This window comes from Amblyomma americanum, chromosome 7 (genome assembly GCF_052857255.1).
Source record: "Amblyomma americanum isolate KBUSLIRL-KWMA chromosome 7, ASM5285725v1, whole genome shotgun sequence".
In the NCBI taxonomy this organism is placed as follows: domain Eukaryota; kingdom Metazoa; phylum Arthropoda; class Arachnida; order Ixodida; family Ixodidae; genus Amblyomma; species Amblyomma americanum.
The window spans coordinates 115517982-115539740 of NC_135503.1; the positions used below are offsets into that span (position 1 = coordinate 115517982).

Below are 21759 nucleotides of genomic sequence, written 5' to 3' on the forward strand. Positions count from 1 at the left end.
TTCCCATTCAGCACAGCGTTTTGCATTGCGTTCGGCGGCTGTCAGTCACTGCAAGGAAGCAGATGTCTGCGAAAGTAACGAAGGCAGCCAAGTCGTGCCCATGGGCGCATGAGGCGGGCTTCTGCGGCAGCGTGCAGCACATAGACTACCGGTACTACATACATGGCATGCTACATGGGCTATTTAAACAAAAGTCACGTGATTAACCAGCACATTTTTAAATTTTTTGCTTTCATTACCCTTGCATTTATATTCTAAAACCGGCGTTGGTCAAGCGTTAACTGAAATAACCCGCAATTGTTTTCGCGCGCTGTTTTAATCAGAAGGTTATCTGTTGGTGATCAGCGACGAAGGTTGGCCATCAGCGAGATCAGCAAGATCAGTGCGTGCGAAACTACGGAGTGCATGATTCAGCTACGCCGCAGACGTCACAACAACGTTCATTATCGCCATAAAGAAAAGCCACGCACGTTTGGGTGTAGTCGTCACGCATAGTGTGCCCGGCCAGGTGCGTTAACTCGTTGTAGTGTTTCTGTTGCGCCGGCTGCCTGTGCTGTTTACCACTCGCGCAAAGCAGGCCGCACCAGAAGAAAGATGGCCACGCTGACAAAGGCCAGCCTCGTGGAAAAGCTGCAACAGAAAGGCGTCGCAGTGCTACCCAGCTACCCGAAGGAAACGATCGTGCGACTCTACCGCCAGCACTTTCCGGGATCAGATACGACGCGCGGCGACCTAATGGACTTTTCGAGTGACGAAGAGGCGGATTCGAAGGTATGTCTGCAGTCCCCTGCGGCCGGAACTGGACTGCAGCGTCTCGCCGGCAGTTTGCAGCCATTGGCGCCGCTTTCAAAATGGTTGTCTAGCTGGTAGCGTGCGTCAGGTAGTACAACGCCTGCCTCTGTTGCGAGTCGGAGCAAAGGGAATTTAGTGGCAGTTTGCCAAGTCGCACAGTTCGCTGCCGCTTTATTGTTTGTTGGTGCTGAGGTTACCCGAGTTCATGCGTTGCATGGCTGAGCTGTCGCTGCTAGATAAACAGTACGGCGTACAGGTGTGAGCAAGAGTGGACAGACCGCGGGAACGGTGTCAGAACTTTATCAGCGCAATCTGACGGCGCATGCTTGTTGTCGAGATATGTGCAGTGTTGCGCCCTGCATAATATGCTAGCCTGTTTGCACAGGCATTTCAGTTTAGCACTTTTTTTTTTTCACAAAAGAGCCGAAAGGGACCCCCCACTTTACCTCCGCGGTAGCAAGTAGAGTGGGGCCCGGTCGAGTTATCGCGCGCAAACCGTTCTGTCGGTAAATCTTTTATCTGAAGCAGCTATCGTGACACAACTTTGACACAAGTTCTGCACGTGGTTCTGCGCGAATAAAACGCGAACGGCGAGTGTGGTAAAAAAGTTCGCGCCGTGTAGCATCTTGCTGCAAGCTGATCCCAACGATCCGTCGTCTTCCATTGACTGTTATAGGCGGCTACTTCCACAGCAGGCACAGCCCGGCACGAGAAATTGGCAAACATTGCTTTTCACAGCATTTACGCCTCGTTAATGTGGAAACTCGCAGTTCGGATAATGGAGTGTTGAAATGCGCAGAGCCGATTGGAGCCCGTGCACCTGTGTATGTGGGCAACATTGAGAAAACTACTTCCATTTGTTTTCAGAGGGGGGAGACCCACTAGGAATACGAGACACGAAAGATTGACCATGTGAATAAGTATCTAGGCATATGGCTCAATGAAGGGGAAAATTATCTGGAAGAGCATGATTCTGAAGGACTAAGGGAAATAGGATTCAGACATTATGAAGCATAGAGCACTACGGAACTATAATAGATATGAGGTGGTTAAACGTATATGTAAGGGAATCATGGTACCAGTCCTCGCATCTGGAAATGCAGTCCTGTGCATGAAATCAGAAATACAATCAAGTCTAGGAAATAGACAAAGAAGGGTAGTAAGGCTAGCCTTGGGAGCACATGGGAACACTCCGAACGAGGGAGTCCTGGGAGGCATGGGCTGAGTGTCGTTCGAGGCAATCGGCCAACTGAAATATGATCAGAGACTAACCGAAATGGAGAAACAAGGTGGGCAAGAAAGGTGTACAAGTATCTCTACATGAAAAGTGTTAACACAAAATGGCGAAAAGAACCCAAAAGCTAAGAACGAAGTACCTACAGGTGAGGGAGGGGGCTGAGCAAAATACTAGTTCAAAACGGAGGTAAGGGAGGCAGAAAAAATGGTGTGGAAGGAAACAATGCAGGGAAAATCAGTGCTAGGTATATATAGGACACGAAAACAGGGCAGCTCGTTTCTTTTCGGAGCTAGGACAGAATGAAAAACGTACAGGGCCCAATTTAAAGAAGTGGATATATTATGCGCTGCCTGTAGAACTGAACCACAGACCGTGGAGCACTTGGTTTTCAGGTGCGCAGAACTTCGTTTTGTCAGCCACTAAATTGGTAGCAGGCTTGCTGCACGAGGGCCAGCTTGGCCACCTACATGACCTCGTGCGGCAAGCCCATTGCCAAGAAAGTGTTTTCTGTCTCTCTTTCTTAGTGTAATATGGTAGACTTGTTTAAACTTCCAATTGACCCAGAGATTTTTGTTAAAATTATCAGAATTGCACCTTAAAGTGATCCATGACTAAATATGGTTTGTTTTATGGACATCTAAGCATGCACAGTATCTTATAACTATTTCTCTGTGCAAACATAGCTAAAGGCTTTACCACAACATAAAATGTGGGTGAAAGGCACTGGCGTCTTTACTGAACTAGCGGTCTCCAACTGGTTGTGTTTTTGAAAAAAATTTTTTCAGTAATGCACTGATTTCTCATAGAGTAAACCCACATAGAGACCTCAGGGGACTGGAGAAAAGGTTCAAATTATCTGAAGTTCTAATAGACAAATGGGTACAAAAAAAACTTTCAGTAAGCAGTTTTGCACCACAGCAAATTTATTGATGAAAGAATAATCAATGGTCGCCTGCTTTGTGGCAGTGGCAGTTTTTCTCAATTCCGTCATGGTGTACTGCACGCCCAATGTCGGGATTATCAGAGCACAACTGCTCCAAAGATAGCAAAGCCTTCCGTGGCCTCCTCCACAGCTGCGGTGCATTACCGGTGGGGCCTCCACACAAGGAGAAGCTCGTGATGACCGCACATCATCGGCACACATGACCACGCTGAAGGAATCGAGGGAAACACACATTTGCGCCAGAACAGCGCGACACCTAAAAAGAAAAAAAAAATACCAGTGACCCGTCAGCCAGCGTCTGGACCGGTGCTCAAATGGCCTTGGCTCCCTGGTGCATGGCCGATAGCAGATATCGTCGCAGGCTCGTAGCGAAGCTCAGAAACTGAAACTATGCGGAGGCGGGCGCTCGCGCGGCACAACATAACTGGCGCATCCAACCTCAGCTGCCGCTCTTTTGCTCGCCAGGAGCGCTTGAACAAGCCAAAAAGTTTGAATTTAAGTGAATCCACGGTACGAATTAAGAGACTTTAAAATGCATCGAAAATGTCGCTAGCCAAACAAAATTTTGCTGTTTGTTCGAGTTAACTGAAAGTACGAATTATCAGCTTGAATTATCGCGAGTCTACTGCGTTGGAACACTACCTTGGGTAATAGTTCAATCAGCCTCAGTTTGTTGAAAATGAAATGCAAAAAGGCCTGTATACAGTGTACTTGGAGAGCCTTCCGCTGCATTATGACTGTAGCCCGAGGGCAGTACTGCTTGGCACTTACAAAACCATTACTTGATAGAAATGGCATAGCTGGGCAAATGTACAGTAAATGGCATTGTTGTTGGTGTCTCTATCTGCAGAACAGCCTTCCTGTGGAGGTGTCGCACGGGGTGCGCTCCCTGACCAATGATCAGCTCTACACAAAGCTGCAGGAGTTTGGCGAACCAGTTGGCCCCATAGTTGGTGAGTGTTCGCCTGTGCCTGTTAGCCAATGCGTAGCAGTCCCCCTGCTGGACCATGAGAGGAGTTGTACTTGCCTTTTGATTGCCCCCTCCCATTCTAGTGTTTTCCTCCCGGAATCCTGGTTGCAATTGTTGTGGGGTCACTTAGTGCGGAACACTCTCGGCACACTCTGAGGCCAATGCAGCGGAGGAAGGGAAGGCCAAGAGATGCCCTCGCTGTAAAGTTGCATGAAGAGAAGTGTGCCGAAAGTCGCATGTTTCTGCAAAGTCTACTGGGATTCTTTGGCTCATCACATAGTGACGTTGTCTGCATCACCCATAAGGCAGTGCGAGATCATCTACTCGCCTCGGTCTTCGCAGCACAAGCGGCTCATGCGTAAGCGCACAGTAACGAGGAGCCAACTGACTGCTGTAGCCCTCACTTAAGTCTGCAAAAAATGTGACTTAACGGCTTCTTTCCTTTCTCCATAGCCAATGCAAGTGCAACTACTTGCAAGAGGACATGCCTTTCGCACATTTTTCGCTCTGTTGTACGCTTGTGCTTAGATTATGGTGCATAGTTCATAGGTCTGTGAGCCGACTGCATAGCTAACCGACTAGGCCAACTGCCTAACCTAATTTTGCACCTCTCAGCTACTGCATGCAGAACATCTCCTATAAGTAGTCTTTATGTAGAACAAACGAACCGCCACTTGCAGGCAGGAGAACAATTCTTACATGCACATATATACTGAAAATAAGATCCCTGCCAAAACGTGTCCGTTATCCCGTAGTTACTAAGTGCACATCCAGAACACTGCTCTGTAATAATCCACAGTATGATACAGCCCTCGTGCTGCTTGTGACTTTACATTAACACACTTTCAAAAGCACCCATCTCATGAACGCATGTTACAAAATACCTCGCACTGCAAGAAAAATGCGTTACTCCACTTAGTTTTATGCAGATGGCTACGTCGCAAACTACGTCGTAAGTGCTGTAAAACAAAATACATGGAGGCTGCCGAATTCTGCAGCCATTTTTACTGCCAAATGTTATGCGGTGTGTGTAGCTGTAGACAAAATAATAAATGAGAACATAGCAAGCAGCATACTCTTCACTGATTCTCTGAGCCTATTCACAGCGCTAGAGTCAAGAAATGCTGTTGAACCCTTAGTCGGAAGCATCATACACAACATAGAAAAAGTCATGACATAAGGCTATATGATAAAATTCAGCTGGTTTCTAGGCCATGTCAGGATAGATTGTAATGAGAGCCGACTTATGTACATGTGCTACACAAGCTCGCAGTAGTGAAATCAGAAGGGTAAAGCTGCCGTGTAGAGACTGCACGAAATTAATAAACAATAAATTGAAGGATAAAAGGCAGGCTACTCGTGATGATTAAGTAAACAAACAGCACTTTGTAGGGCCCATCTTGGAAGAATGGAAATCATGCAGTCGTCAAGAACGCTTCATCAAATTTTATGCGATCTTCCTATTGGGCACACACACCTTACACATGTAACTTCTTACAAAGCAAGGTCGAACCGTTTTGTAAAAAATGCGGAGATGAGCTCACAATAAACCACGTCTTACTCTCGTGCACAAAACTTTAACACTGGGAAAAAGTATTTTGCTTTAGTTTTTCAATGAACACATCCCTTTTTTTTGTGTGAAAATCTATTTTTGATCTGTCACCAATTTTGCTGAACTTTGTGTGGCAAATCTTGACCCCGAAGAACAGGGCTGAAAAACTGCCTCATAATGTAGGGGAGGAGAACAGGAGCAGACTCGCTGCATGGAGGAAGACTGTAACCACCTGTAGCGGGTGCCACTCTCACCTCGCTTGGCTCAACCAATCCGAGCGTGCTTCACAACAGCTGCAGCCAATGAGGAGCTGCATCTCATTTGCGTAACCAATCGTACGTAGCACGCACTTTCCACAGCTGCAGGCTGTGAGAGTATGTTTGGACACTTTTAACCATGCTTCATCGGGTCGTGACATTCGTGTGTAGGGCGTCCGTGCACGAAAGGCGGAATGACGAATGTGCTTTTTGTCCGAAGGCAGGGTGTCCTGCCCAGTCTTCTGCCTCCGTGAACGGCACAATCATTTTGTGTGGTGTGGTGGGGCCATGCAGAAACGACGCGGGGCGTGTATGAGAAGCGGCTGCAGCAGTACCTGAACAGCCAGCACGCACCACCACAGCAGCCACCTAGCCAGCCTGTCAGCGCAGCGGCTGAGTTCTCTGCGGAGGAGGAGGCAGAGAATGATGACGACGACGATGGCACCCCGCTGCAGGATGTTCCTGTATCGCGACTTGGCTTGAGGTATGGTGGCTTTGGGTGTGCAAACTCGTCTGAAGGGCAGTTTTTTGTTTCCGTTGTCTGAAATTGAATGATCAGCACCTCTGTCCTTTTCGGGGAACAAATTACAGGCACGCACCTTGTAATTTTACCCCTTCCTGGTGCTCGTGGCATTATTCTGCAGACTGTATTTAAACACCACTGTAGCCGTGCTTAGTGATAAGCAGATGCCTTGTTTGTGTGGGAGGCATTGGGTTAAAGGTAGCAGGTAGGCACGAGCATGCCTGAGGCTGGTGCTGTAATAATGAAATGCCCGTTTGCTATGGTACACAAACCACTAAGCCACCGATGTGGTCTATTGGCCATTACTCATTCAGTAAGCTGCTTAACTGCACACGATGTCTCACAAGGTGCAAGTGGCGAACTTGGTCATTAGTTCTATGTATGACCAATCTGTAGTCTGTGTGTAAGTTTTGCACTTATTTTGTGCTGTAGCTGTACCTTACCTCATCAAGAGGCCCAGTGGAGGTGGCTGCAGTACTTCATTAAAATTTTATTTAGTGGCACACTGCATAACTGTCTGTCTGCAGTTGTTTAGTGAAATTGTACATTCGTGTCTATGGCAATCAGAACAGCAAAGTTAAGTGCTAAAAGAGAACAAGTGGCTGTGTAAGTTGTACCAAGTTCACCGACCCGATGGAATCATTGCCATCTTGTCGCCTGGCATATTCGGTACCTGGCAGTGCTGTCTTGCTTTTGCTTTGAGCATCTGCCTTGTTGTATGTGAGAGGTGCGAGATTCGATCCCCTGTGCTGGTGAGCACCCACATGTTACCGATGGTTGCAGATTTTCCCCTGACCTGTTGCTCAGCTTCTATGGGGCAGAATGCTGGGGAAAAAAAAAAAGGCTGGTAGCTTAGCGCTGCATAGCATGAAATATTGTGCAAAACCACGGTTCTTTCCACCACCACTACCTCAGGGATCCAGGTGTCCGCTGACCCAGGGAGTCATTTGACTGCCTTTCCTTTCCTCAAAATCAGTCTAAACTTTCCCCTGGTTTGAAGAAAAGGAAAGGCACATAACTGCCCTGATTTGTAGGTGGGCGCCACCACCTACTCACAGGGTGATTGAGGTGTCTTGGACCCAGTTACACTTGCTACTCTGATGCTTCACACACGTACACATACACACTGCTGAAACCTGGGGGGTGCAGCTAGAAGTGCTTTTGCACATCTGCTGACCTCGTATTGGCCAAACACTTTGTGCCACGGCACTCATTGGCCAAGCTGCCATTGCGCTGCAAAAAATTGTCTTTGATTCAATAGACCGTTGTTCAGAGTTTAGCAATGTTGGACACTGCAGTGTGGCACAGTCCAGCTGTGATACAAGCTGTGCATATCATTGGCTGAACTGCCTTCGTAAGCAGACCGACACTCCAGCCTTTGCCATCTGTTTGCAATTTCAGCTCTTCTGGAGGTGTTGGTTTGCGGCCAGGCTTCTCCGCCAGCCGCGGTGGACTGTTCGGCACGACAGACGACGTTGAGAGCCCGCTGACAAGCCGGACGAGTGCAACATTCACGCAAGCCAGTGCCCCCCTGCAAGCATCACTGCGTGCCAGAATGTGAGCATTGATACTTGCTCTCGGGATGCCTGTGCGCTTTTGTTACAAGAGAGCTATGTGTCTGTGAACACTCTCGGGCTTCTTTAATCATTGCCACACTCGTGGCTCGTAATGGAGGATTGGTGCAGTTGCTGGGGGCAGTACACAAGCAGTGTGAGAGAGGTATCTGTTGAGAAGCGTTGTACTAATTGTGTGCGCCTATGTCACATTATCTTTTTGATACATGCACTGGATCCCTTGCAGACCCCAAAGTAGGTCAGATGCCTTCCTTTCATAGCATATCGTGGTTTGTAACAAACCTGAGCCTGAATTTTCAGCTGGTAGCCGACCTCCTACTTTTACTGTCTTTTCAGCTGGCATTATGACTGACGCTCTTCTAACCTGGAGTGGTGTTTACTGGCATGGCGAATATTGAACTTTAGTGCAGGCAGCAGGTGACTCCGAAGTACAGATATACCTAGTTAGCATGGACACTCCCCGCACAAAACTTTTCGTAAAGTGAGTCATCCACAATAACAAATCGTATAGAAAAATTTTCAGAAAAGAAATCTACAGTCCAGCTAGGTCTGTTAGTGTGCATATTGGTGGGCACCGCAGTGGCAGTTGGACAAAATCTTGGTAGCATCAAGTGCATTATCCTAGCACCATTATCTTTAAAACAATGCGGTGCAGTTTTGAGCACCTAATATTTTGTGAGTAGAGTGATGACGCCCAATGACATATCTCCTACTACGACTATTCACATCCCACGACCCAGCGGTATGTATAGGTACTCAGTCGCCAGACAACTGCTGAATGCAGCTTACAGCGTAGCACAAGGTGCAGCGAGCTGTCTTTACAACTATTCATGTTGTATGGCAAATGGTAAGGCGCGTGAGCGGGCAGATTTAAACTGTTATGCCTGGAACAAGAAAAAAAGCCCTCACTCAAACATCTGTCAAATTTGACTGCAGAATGAAGAGGCGAGTTGCAGCTGCTACTGAAGACATTGTTGGTCAGTGCAGTTGGCGGTGTATGGAGATGTCGTCAAGGAGTGGAGTATTCCACGTAAGCGGCAGAGGGCATCCTTTTTAATTTCCCCACCGTAAGCGCTGCAGCATGCGGGAAGGAACAAGTCTTTCATCTTGCGCCCTTCTACTCAACAAAGAGAGAATGAGCGTAAGAAGGCGAAGAGAGCAGCGGAGACGCCTGAACAAAGAGAGGAATGACTTGCCAAACGGAGATGCCAGACTGCCGAGCATAATAGACGGCGCATGGCCGCCGAGGTGGAGCCCAATGTCTCTCATGGCTAAACATAGTGACCACAACAAGCTCAGCCAGGGAAACATGCCTCTTGCTATGTATATCCTGGCATAGCAGAGCTAAGCCACTGCCAATTTTTTTTAACTCCCCTACCGGACTTGGACGACCCAGGCTCGTCATAAGCCAACTGTCATTTCCAGCTCGTGACGAATCCAGCTTGATGTGTGCTTGCTGGCACTCTGGCCAGCAGTGTCATCCGAAGCATAGTTTCGGTTTGCCGACTGGTGGCAGCATGGGTGCTAAATAGCCATTCTGGTACTCTTTATTAACATTGTAGACAAATTGAAGTTGGCCGGTATCATTAGTTTACCAAATTCTAATGACAGAAGCTTTCACTGAAAATGAACTTTTAAAAGCTAGACAAAGCCAATCATTGAAGTACAGGTATCGGCGTCGTCAGCAGTTTCCACCAACAAAATAGACGTTTCTTTTCCCCTCTGTTTTGGCCTAGGCCCTAATCATCATTCACTTCCCGATGGTGGTCACCAAGTGCTTTTCATTACCGAAATCACCAGTTCGTGTTGCATGGTAGGGATAAATATGTTGTTTTTAAATACAATTATCTCTCCTGTAAGCAAGTATTTTTATGCTGAACTAACAGACTTTACCAGCAATAATTTAATGGATTTGTCGGTGACACCCCTTTAATGGGTCACCTCAAGGTCAGACTTGCTGTGAACGCCTGGTTTCTGACCTTCAACACATTTCCGTTGTGTGCAGGGGGGCTGCGAATAAACAGGAACTGGGCCGCAGCAGCAACCACGTGCAAGCATCAAGCGGGCAGCAGCAGTCCATGCGTAAGAGCTGGTCCCCTCTTGTCATCAAGCTGGCCATCGGGGCAGCCGTGGTGCTCGTCAATGTGCTCATCTATGCCAACCTAGAGTACTTCAAGTCAGATGTGCCCGTACCTTCAGTCCTGAAATAACGGGCTTTATATTTGCCAGGAGCCAGCCATTTGGACTAGCTTCTTTTAGTCGGCCTGTTTTACTGCCCTGCAAGTTGATATAAGGAGTTTTAACTTGTCTGATCTTTTATTCTTTGTGTGATGAGTTGTTGCAATAAAAAATGTTTCGTAATACTATTACAATGGTCCATGTGTGGTTCCCTGTGTATTTAGTAGGGGTGTGCGAATATTCGAAATTTCAAATACGAATCGAATATGTTTCATATTCGTATTCGAGAATTTCCGAATATTCGAAAATCCACACCGCGCCGACTTTAGTAAATCTGATTGTTGCAAAAGCGCAATGTTTGGACAAATTATCTGAATATAGAGTTTAAAGTTCCAGGAAAAAATATTAAGGCCCTGTTCTATTTCTTCTCCATCGTTTATCGCGTGGGCCGATCGCATTCCGATGCCGCTAGGCGTGGCCTTGTGCGCGATTCCGCAAGTGGGCTTTCCTACATACCACACGTGCTGCGAACAACGTCGGAGACGACCCGCTTCTAACAATTGCAACGTGAAAGCGCGTTTATTTTTTTTATCGTTCCGTAATATGTTATCTAATTAATGCCCACGCCCATGGCATTCATTGTCACCTTAACCCTCTGAGCGTGACCACTGCCATCTTGTTTTGGTCAACTACACTATGCGGGAAAGCCTACTTGCGGAATTTCGCGTGAGGCTTCCGAAGGGGCGAGCCGAGCCATCACAACAGGGCAAGTGATCTTGCAAAAATCCCGCATATTGCATGGTGCACTGTAACCCATGCACCTCTTAAATGGGCCTAACGGCAGGCGTGACAATGTTCGGAGGGCCCCTGTCACTAGGTCAAAAAAATAACCTGGCCGCGTAGTTTTGGTTTCTGAGCTTGGCTACTCGCCCGTTGCAATGGCAACTGTCGGCCCGCGCATTCGCCAGTAGTTCAATCTCGGCACCGTGCCGCTTTCAGACGCTGACTGACACGTCGCTCGTCATTTCTTTTCCATTTTTAGAAAGTCTCGCCATTCCGACGTCAATGTGCGTTCCCATCTCGCTTACGTTCGCGATGTCTTCCAGCATGCCGAAACTCTGTGCTCGTCACGGGATTACATTTGCACCTTAGAGCCGACTCATAAGACTACTGCATTTTCGTTGTTTTTTTTTCGGGGCCGCGGGGCATTTTATAAATCGACCTTCAAATAACCTGGGGCATTTCTGTCGGTTCTTTGAACTCCGAATTAATGAGGTTTTACTAGCCATCATGTTGCTTTTGTTTCCAGTCTTGTCATGTTATGGATTGCATTTTGCCTGACCACATTACAGGTTGGATACTGTTATGCAGTTCAATTAAGTAGTATCTATTTTTGCGCTCATCATGTTTTTTTTTTTATACGATGCTCAGGCAGTCTAGTTTTGTTTATTTCAGTTGCAAAGGCCACACACTATTTTGAAAAAATTATGAGCAACAATTTTTGCTTGTTTATTATTTTTGTGCTGACCAGATATTCGAAGCCATTTTTTCTTCATACTCGCATTCGAAAATTTTGATACAGTGAAAGCTCGTTAATTCGAAATTTTGGATAATTCGAAATAGTCATCGTGGTCCGGTCCGCAGTGCATAGAAGTCTATGCATGTAACAGCTCGTTAAGGGGAGACGCGGGTCAAAAAGTCGCGGTTTTCTAAAAAAAAATCACTTTTTCGTTTTAAGCTGCATTGTCATCTTTGGTGTATAAGCTTTTATTTCTGTAAATATCAAGCCGAAATTCGCACGAGAAGTTACCAAAAAATGCGCCTAAGTGAGCGGCGGTAACTCTATAATCCACCGAAAGTTTAGAAAGTCCGCGCCGTTTGCATCGTTCTCACGCAATCCAGCCTCACCGCCCGCCATTTGCAATCATCGGGGCGTGCAGCGTCAGCCCTTTCCTCCAAGGTTCAATGGCTGTCAGTCTCGTATGTTCACGGAGAATAAAAGAAAAACGAGAAAGAAGACGAGACTGTCGCGTGTTTTGAATTGCGCGCCATGCAGCGTGGCGCCGCCATTGGACGGCGGTGCTCCTTTTGTGCAGTAAAGCCGAACCACCGCTGCTGCGTGTTCTCGAAAGCCGCACAGTTTCCCGTGTTCTTTCCGCGTTTTCGTGATGACTAGCCCGAAAAAGTGCAGTTCCGACGCCCGGAAGTATCGAACTCGGCACAAGTATTGAGGGAAACGGCGTAAGACTGTTAAAAAAACGACAGCCGGGAATGACGCCCGCGACGCTCCGGCGTCGGTTAGGCCTACCGCCGACACCGGTCACCGCGACAGTTGTGAAATCGACGCTGCTATGGATTTCGTCAGTGCATCGCAGAAAAAGATGGGATTCTTCAAAAGTGACTCAAGGTCGGTCGGTGCCCCTGCTGCTAGCACGGTGTTGTGCGAGATCGGCGCATTGACGGCACTGGTGGCAGGATCGGCATGCCCTACTTGCCGCGAACGGAAACTCGCCGTCCGAGAAGCAGCTCAGAAGCGCAAAGGGCTTTCGTCGTACTTAGAGCTACGCTGCGAAAATCCCGACTGCCCAGAGTCTGTGCTTTCATTGACGCACACGTCGAAGCGGATCATTTCGGCCGGTGAGTGCGGTGACCCCGGGGCGAACACTCGCTACGACAGCGGGAGCTCGCGCGACGGCTTCGCCGTAAACATGAAGGCTGTTTTGGCAGCGCGTGCTATAGGTGCTGGATATGACCAGCTTTCGCGATTTTGCGCAATCATCGGCCTTCGAAAACCACTGCATCACAAGACATTCCATGCTATTTCCAAGAAGCTCCATGGTGCTGCAATGGAAGCTGTTCGCCAAAACTTGGAACAGGCATGAAAGGTGACAAAGGACGCCGTTGGCGGCGGCGATGTGCCGGTCATGTTTGACGGCACGTGGCAAAAAAGGGGCCATAAAAGCCACAACGGAGTGGGCACAGCTGTGTCCCTGGACACAGGCCTTTGCTTGGACTTTGAAGTCCTTTCAAATTACTGTCTTGCTTGCAGTATCCACAAGCCCATGGGTGATGATGATGAGGTATGGCAAGCCTTTCATCGCCCTGTATGCAAAAAGAACACTGAATGTTCATCTCATGCAATGGAACCTGAGGCAGCAGTGCGCATATGGCAGAGGACTTTGTCATATGAGACCCCACTGCGGTTCACAACTTTCTTGAGCGACGGTGACAGCAAAGCCTATACTGCCGTCTGTGGGGCTGAGGTGTACGGTGACACTGTCATCGAAAAAGAAGAGTGCACTAACCACGTTGCAAAACGCCTAGGCACTGCTCTGCGAAAAATGACAACGCCACTGCCACGAGGTCAAAAGCTATCTGTCACAGCCATCCAGAAACTGCAGACATATTATCAAATAGCCATAACAAATAACAAAGGCAGCGTGCGCAGCATGTACACTGCTATATGGGCCTCCTATTTTCATTGTTGCTCCAGTGATGGGGCCAGCAGCCACAAATTTTGCCCTGCTGAACCAGATTCCTGGTGCAAACATAGGCGTGCTGAAGCACTGGGGGAGCCTACACCACGCCATACCCCTTTGTTGACAAAAGCTCAGGGCTTGGCAATTATGCCTATATACAAGCGCCTTACTGATGAGAAGCTCCTGGCTCGGTGCCTTCATGGCAAGACGCAAAACGCAGCGGAGTCGCTCAATAGTAAAATATGGCTGCTGTGTCCAAAAACAAAATTTGCTTCTCGGACATCTGTGGAGACAGCCACGGCTATTGCCGTGCTGTGGTACAACAAAGGCCATGCCGGCTTTGAAGAAGTCCTTCAAGAAATTGGGGTACTTCCCCCAGAAGAGTTGGTTGCACGCAGCGACCATTCTGATTACATGCGGATAAAGAAGATGAACTTGAAGCGAACCGCAGAAGCAAGGGCGCACCGTCGGAGCGCAGTGAAAAGGGCTCGCACCGAGGAGACCAACCGTAGGAGCCGGGAAGGGCCAAGCTACAGCGCAGGAGCCTTCTAGAAACTGTGTGTGCTTTCTGTAAAGCTGCTCTTGGGTGTGACCAAGATTCATCGGAAAACAATCGCATTTTGAAGAATAGAATGTTTTGAAACTTTCAAACCTGTTTTTCTCATTTTGAAATTTTTTTATATTTTCGTGTCTTCCGGGAAGCCTTTTGTACTCTTAGAATTGGTGTATACTAACGAAATTTGGCATACATATTCTTGAAGGTATGTAGAATGCCGATATCTACTTGAAATTTCATTATCGGTCGTCAGTAATTACAATATAACGAAGCTATGTTTCAGGGAACTGAAGAAAGCAATGGTTGAAGTGTCAATTTTTTTTGTCTAACTTCCAATAACTGAACACGTTTTTTGACTAGATATCGGCACTCTGTGATCTACAAAGAGCTAAATAAGCTATAGCACAATACCTTTTGTGAAAGTTTAGTGCATAAAAAAGTGCCCATAAAATCGTTATAATTTGTCATTAAGTATAATATAACTTTAGAACTGTAGCAGCTACATAAAAACTAATTGCATATTTGAAATCTGCATAAAAAACTGTCTAGTTGGCTGAATTTTGAAGTCTCTGGTACAAATAATAAAAAAAAAGTTGTTTCGAGGAGCCTCTCCCCTTAATTCACTCAAAAATTGGCGCCGCCACCCATAATTCGAACTGCGCGCCGCTGTTGAAAACCATCGTTGGAAGCTTTCATGGCAGAACGATAGATGGCACAACCATCGGGGCACCGCTAGGGTGCTGGAACAAGTACTAACCAGTCTTTCCTGCCGCGACTGCTTCGAGGAACAACGTTTTAGTGTTTTAGCCCTCGTTTTGCATGCCGCTTGCTGTGAGCTTGTGTCCACGAGATGTGTTTGCGTGGGAAATACTGCGTCAAGACGGTGAAGGAGAAAGCGGCAATTTTACGCGAGGTGGACGAACGGAAGGCCAGCAAAGTGGAAATCGCGAAAAAGCACGGGATTCCACCAAGCACGTTGTCGACCTACGTCCGAAATAGGAAGGCCATCGAGGATGCCTACGAAGCCGAAGATTTCGCCAGCAACAGAAAAAGGCTCCGATTAGCCAAGTATCCGGAAATTGAGACCACTGTGATCACGTGGGTGAAGGAAATGAGAAGCGCAGACATTCCACTGAGCGGCCCAATTATCATGGCGAAGGCGGCTGATTTCGCCCTGCGCATGAATGTGGAAGATTTTGTCGCCTCCGAAGGATGGTTTCACCGCTTTCAAGACAGACATAATCTTGTCTTCCGGGTGTTGTCCGGAGCAGCCAAAGAAGTGGACGCAGAAACTTGTGCCAGGTGGCGAAGCGGTGCTCTGCAGCAGTACTTAGAAAGCTACTCGGCACAAGATATATTCAATGCTGATGAGACGGCTTTGTTTTATAAGCTCCAGCCCAACAGAACAGTAACATTTAAAGGGGACAGCTGCGCTGGCGGCAAGCGAAGCAAAGAGCGCATTACTGTTCAGGTCGCTGCTAATATGACCGGGATGGAGAAGGTCCCTCTTTTTGTTGTCGGAAAGGCACAGAAGCCTCGGTGTTTCAAGAACATTAGGACACTGCCGACAGATTACGCCGCCAACAGCAAGGCGTGGATGACGGGCAAATTGTTTAAAAAATGGCTCCTGAAATTCGATCGGAGGATGGAGCTAGGGAAGCGTCAAGTTCTCCTCATTGTGGATAACTGCTCGGCACACAAAGTCGACGGCGAGCTGAAAGCCACAAGGCTAGTATTTTTGCCCGCCAAGACGACTGCGGCATTGCAGCCAATGGATCAGGGGATGATCAGAAACATTAAATGTTTCTATAGGCGCCACATGATCGAACGCAAGATTTTGTGCACTGGAAACCAGAAGACCAGCACCATCACATTGCTCACAGCAATGCACATGTTGGTGCGTGCATGGGAGCTGGTCACGCCGTCCACAATTGCAAACTGCTTCCACCACTGTGGCTTTGCTGCCGGAAGTATGGAAAAAAGTGGCGGCGATGGGAGTTCAGAGCCTCTGCCTGCGGCTGTGCGTGCTGTGCTGCAGGACGTTAGTTTTGATGATTACGTTGAAGTAGACAGCGATGCAGCAGTGTGCGGTGCCCGAAGTGATGAGGACATTGTCGCTGAAATTGTTGGGGAGCAATCTGTCCCAGAAGAGGCAGAAGACAAGGATGACGACGAGGAGCAAGAGCCCGTGCGTCCGTCCGCGGCAGAAGTTATGGGAGCGCTGAATGTCGCGCGCCTTTTCTTCAGCTTTGAAGAGGGGGAGGGAAGAAGACTCCCTGCGTCGCATTTGCGCGCTAGAAGACCGAGTGACTATGGTAGCCCTCAGAGAGAAGAAGCAGAAGATGACAACAGATTGTTTTGCTAAATAAATGTTTTTCGTGCCCTCCGGGCATCAAACGCATCCATTTTTGCTCACTTTCATTAGTTCGAATTTTGGTTAATTCGAACTGGCCTGGCGGCCCCGTGGAATTCGAATTTACGAGCTTTTACTGTATTCGCACACCCCTAGTATTTAGTTAACTGGGCCTTCTTCTAACCCATAGTGTATGGAAAATGAATGTCATCGTCATCAGCCTGACTAAGCCCATTGCAGGGCAAAGGCCTCTCCAATTAGCCCTGTCCTTTGCCAGCTGCGGCCACTGTATCCGTGTGAACTTTTTAATCTCATCCACCAATGCTGCACTTGCTGCATGCCCTGCCCAAGCCCATTTCTTCCTCTTGATTTCGACTAGAATGTCATTAATCCGCGTTTGTTCCCTCACCCACTCTGTCCGCTTCCAGTCTTAACATTACACCTATCATTTTTCTTTAAATAAACTGTGTTGTACGTAAGCAGAACACTTTTTGTCAGCCTCCACGTTTCTGCCCCGTAGGTGAGTTCCGGTAAGATACAGCTGTTATACACTTTTCTCTTGACGCATATTGGTAAACTGCCATTCATGATCTGAAAGAAACTGCCATATGCGTTCCACCGCATGCTTGTTATTCTAGTTATATTTCCTTCTCAAGATATATCGAATCTTTATCGCATGATATCCAAAGTACTGTAGAGCCACCTGGCATTCTCTCATATAGCTGCACAAGGCAAAACTGGGGAAACTATTGCGGCTGGTCCTCGTTGCATTCCTTTTGTTTTTCCGGGCTATATAGAATTATGTGTTGTGTGCTGCATGAAATAGGACTTCTCCTGGGGAAACAAATGCTTGAATCTCTGGATCAAGCTGTACTGTATGACAGTTCATTTTAACCTTGCCAACTCAGGAAATAGTAATATAGCTTGCTGTTGCAAAAAATTACAGGGCCATTGCCACCTTATTTTAGTTGTCAGTTTTCATTTTTCAAATGATGCGTTAGACATAAGGACACACGGTTCACCATGTGGTATTTGCCTGCGGCCACTAAATAATATGTAATCTATTTCTTCTCGATGCTGTTTTGGTTTCAGCAATGGAACAATGGCTGCGATGTGTAATGAGCGTTTAGGTCGTGTGAGGTATGAAAAAGAAGTGCAACATAATCGTTGGTACATAGTTTTAAACCTCTAAGGAGGAAGCTGTGTGCGTGTCTAACATGCATACAAATGAAAATTGCGCTAAGAGTGACTCCTGGAGTTTAATGACACCACTTTCAAGCCATTTCGACAGTTGGTTTTGTACAATAAAGGTGTAAACAGTTGTACTAATCAGTTAGTAAATCAGTTAGTGGTACATGTCTGTACATCAGTCTTTCTACTACTTGCATTATAATCGAAACTTGCTTCAAGAATTGAGGCGGCTGGCTGGTGGTAAAGGCTTTTTTAAAAGCTCGTTAATTTTTCAAATTTTTTTTTCCTGCTGCAGCAGGCCTTTTTGAACTGTGCACCTGCGTTCGTATAAAAACACGTCACCAAGGCCTATCAGCAGAAATAAAAACCTACTGAAGGGTTTGTTAGATAGTTCTGTAGCATTTAGAGCGTAAAAATATGGTACATAGGTCCACTCTGTTTTTCTGTGTCAAAAAAGTTGGCGTCCAAGATGCCGGATTCTGCAGTGGTATTGCTAGAAATGGCACAAATTTTTGCCAAGCATTTGCGAAGCCATCTGTCGTTCAATTGCTGCCTTATTTTCTTTATTTTACCAGCTTGGTGGCTTCCACTTTCTTTCTAGCAGTTTGCCACTTTTGCTAGTTTCATGTTCTTATGAATGTGTACTCACTGGAATCCCACTTTTCCTTAGGATGTTTCTCTATTTCTTCCTCATAGCCTGCTGCTATTGGTGCCATTTGTTTGTCATTTAAATCTGCGTTTCCGTCATGTGTTCCCTGCATTTGTCTTTTGATCAGGACTCCCATCTGCAGGCCAATACATTTATGATCGTTTCCCAAGCTGTACTTCCCTCCCTCGTCCATTTCCATTTTTGCGAGCTTTCTATAGACTCCCTGCAACAGGCTGTAATCGACGGTTGACTGTTCCAGAATTTCCACATGATTTGTCCTGCACATTTAGGTTCCTGTTCTGAGTAAAAATGGCAAGCTGGGTGAGTTGATTTGACATGCCAGGGGTGGTGAACAGTGTTAGCATTCTCCGTTTCTCTCTGTTTCCAGATTCTCGATGTGGCCATTAACGAAACAATTCCCAGCACTGTATGTAGTACGTGTTTGTCTTACTGATCTGCTAAAGCACAGATTGGAGCTTGGAGAGCATCATCGGATGTGCTCTAAACGCGCATTCAAAATTGGCGCTGCGTGCCACGGGGATTCCTGGCGATATGCTGGGAGTGTGAAGTTCACGGCAACACACTGATCTCCACTATGGGGCTGGATGCCGCATCGAGCGCCCGAAAGTGAAGCCACCGGATGTTGGGCGGCATGTCCCGTAAGTCAGCCTTTGGCAGTGCAAGAAATGAGCCGTCAGCAGTTTTTCGGCTTCAGTTTTCGGTTAGCATTTTGTCTTTTCATCGTTCCTGCCTTTTTCTATAACCATGCCCGCCTGTTGCGCCATAAACTGCTCGAACAGACCGGAGAAGTCGTCGAAAAAGACATTTCACAAGTTAGTGCTTCGATGAAAGGGCCTTTCGAGCGCAAAGGGTTCGCGCAGAGCAGACGACAAGACATCGCAACACAAAACACCGCCAGTCACGGAACCTTGTCCGCTGTGCTCCCTGTCGTCTCGTTGCGCTGCAAAAGACCCTTCTGAAAATGAACCAACAAGTGCAGCACGAAGTTTTTCTAAGTTTTTGAGGTTATGCATAATTTACATGATACAGCTTGTCAGCTTGTGTAGCAGACGACACAATACATGGCTGACGTCGCTGACGCTCGGTTTTGTTCTATGCAGATTTCTGCTCTCTAAGCCCAAGCTATATCAGCAATGGGTCATAAATTTAAGAAGAGACAAGTAGAAACCTCCAGGAAGCTGACTGTGCAGTGACCATTTCACAGAGTCGTGTTTCGATAGGACCGGAACAAGGACAAGGCTAGTACCAGTTGCGGTGCCGACGGTGTTCTCGTTCCCTGAACACCCACAAAAGGTATGGTATTTCTTATACAATGAAGGGCATCGAGTACTGTTTGGTATCGTACTGCACACAGTACTGTGCATCTGGATCGGCTTTTATTCATTGTGCTGGTATGGTGGTATCCTAATACCTCAACCACTACAACCGTGTACACCCATCACCCCAGCGTGTGCCTCACATGAGTGCACGCGGAGGTGTGTCAGGGGGGAGGAGTAGTGTATGGTGGGGTCTTTGCGACAAAAGGCACTTTTAGGATCTGAAGTCATTCTTTAAAAAAAAATATTGAAGGCCAAGCTCTTTGCCGTCATGCATCAGAAAGGGGTAAAATGGGGCGCATCAACCACTTCCCTCCTAGTAGAAGAGCTAATAGAAGATCCGTTCACGTTTATCGATAACATTTCTGCTTGGCCTTAACGACAAATCGTGTCCAATCAGAAACTCACTTGTACATAGGCACAGTGCTACGACCGGAGCAAAACTAATGAAAAACGAAGACACCCTTCACAAACAAGTCAGTCAAGGTTTCGATAAATATATATATGCTGTCACATATCAAACTTTTGTTTTTATTATCAATTTTAATTTTTCCCTTCTCTACTAGGCTTTATTTTCTCTACTAGGCTTTTTTTTTTTTACCATGGCCCTTCTCATTGGACCGAGGCCGCTATAATAGTGTGGGCAGGGGATAAGTTTTTTAATAGCTTTTTACATTACCAGATACAGAAGTTAATGGTCAGAAATTAGTTAACGATATACCCCTTTCTGGTGTCCGCCAACACTGGTGCTATTATGCTGCAAGAGTCATCTCAAAAAGCCTGTTTTTAAAAACTGGTTCCGGACTTCCCTGAAAAACTGAGTGCTGTAAGCGTAATGGATATAAGCATTTTTTACATCGTCGACCCAGAATCATTATTTTTTCTTTTAATTTCAAGCAACGGATGTTCGTTTGGCATCATGTAGACATATGAACACATCTTTGTGGTGTCAGGGTCCGAAGTGTGTTCCAAAACACAAAGGTTTAAATGCTCTGTATTTGCTTCCTGTATCGTCTCTTCCTAATCAAACTGTATGGCTGCAAATGTGATAAATTGTCAAATAGAGAGGATATTGGAAGGTGCTTTTTTGCTCACACAAGCTACACACGGGATTGCTTACTCTACCAACTGCTCTTTTTCCTTCAGGCAACTGAGTACAACTATGCTGTGCTCGACACCCCAAAGACGTTAAAAAGGAAGTTTGAAGCCTGCTCAACTGCTGCAACAAGTGCTAAGAAACGGCTGGAACGGAGTCTGCAAAGGGAGCGGCGACTTAAGCGAAAAGTAGCAGCTTTCAATGACATCATTTGTGACCTCCGAAAGAAGCAGCTAATTTCTGATGATGCCTCACAAATGTTGGACAGGTGCTTTAAAGGTGTCCCCTTGGAAGTGATTATACGTTTACTGGGGCAAACATCGCATGAAGGCCACGAGTCTGCTCAGCTGAGTCTAAGCAAGTACTCTCCACTGTTGCGTATGTTTGCACTCACGCTGCAGTTTTACTCAGCAAAGGCATAAGAGTTTGTAAGGGACACGTTTCAGTGTGGTTTGCCACACCCATCAACCATAACGAAATGGTATAGCTCCATAAATGGAGAAACAGGCTCTACAGGCGAAGCAATGAATGCTGTCCATGCTAAGGTGTCTGAAGCAAGGCAGGAGAACAAACAGCTTCTTTGCGACTTGGTGGTTGACGAAATGACGATGCGAAAACATTTGGAATGGGATGGGAAGAAGTTCCGTGGTCATGTTGACATTGCCAATGAAATGGATGATGACAGTAACGAAATTGCATCTGAAGCTTTTGTTTTTATGTTAGTCTCCCTAGATTCGCACTGGAAGATCCCTGGTGGCTATTTCCTAATCAATGGCCTTTCTGGCAAGGAACGAGCAAACCTAGTGAAGCTGTGCCTTATAAAACTGCATGATGCAGGTGTGGTTGTGACTTCTTTGACATGTGATGGGCTTTGATGCAACTTCACTATGTTTAAGAAACTCGGAGCTGTTACTGACTATAAGTCCGCATTGGCAACGTGGTTTCCCTACCCTGTCACACAAGACAGGATTTACTGTTACTTAGATTCATGTCACATGTTGAAGTTGGTACGAAATGCCTTTGCTTCATTGAAGTGGCTCAAAGATTCTTCTGGATCATTAGTAGAATGGAA

The 21759-nt window shown here is 46.8% G+C and overlaps 2 protein-coding genes and 1 pseudogene across 2 annotated transcripts; all 3 read left to right on the plus strand.

The window, feature by feature from the left end:
* Positions 1–440: 440 nt before the first annotated feature.
* LOC144099494 (uncharacterized) lies at positions 441–10214 on the plus strand. The gene is made up of 5 exons (XM_077632844.1): positions 441–771; positions 3823–3925; positions 6046–6235; positions 7676–7831; positions 9854–10214. Exons 1-5 carry the CDS (start codon positions 595–597, stop codon positions 10056–10058), a joined length of 831 nt encoding a protein of 276 aa, XP_077488970.1. The 5' UTR covers positions 441–594; the 3' UTR covers positions 10059–10214.
* A 1888-nt stretch (positions 10215–12102) lies between these two features.
* On the plus strand, positions 12103–14665 carry LOC144097403 (uncharacterized; annotated as a pseudogene).
* Positions 14666–18160: 3495 nt separating this feature from the next.
* LOC144099497 (THAP domain-containing protein 3-like) lies at positions 18161–20130 on the plus strand. Its single transcript, XM_077632846.1, is given in 2 exon segments — positions 18161–19087; positions 19376–20130. Coding segments are annotated over 2 exon segments (465 nt in total). The 5' UTR covers positions 18161–19019; the 3' UTR covers positions 19773–20130.
* Positions 20131–21759: the final 1629 nt, after the last annotated feature.

Bases quoted from the DNA above. Each gene is read 5' to 3' on its own strand.
- LOC144099494 (XM_077632844.1), top strand. From the start codon at position 595: ATGGCCACGCTGACAAAGGCCAGCCTCGTGGAAAAGCTGCAACAGAAA. The intron at 772-3,822 runs GTATGTCTGCAG...CTCTATCTGCAG, and splicing joins ACGAAGAGGCGGATTCGAAG to AACAGCCTTCCTGTGGAGGT. The intron at 6,236-7,675 runs GTATGGTGGCTT...TTGCAATTTCAG, and splicing joins GTATCGCGACTTGGCTTGAG to CTCTTCTGGAGGTGTTGGTT.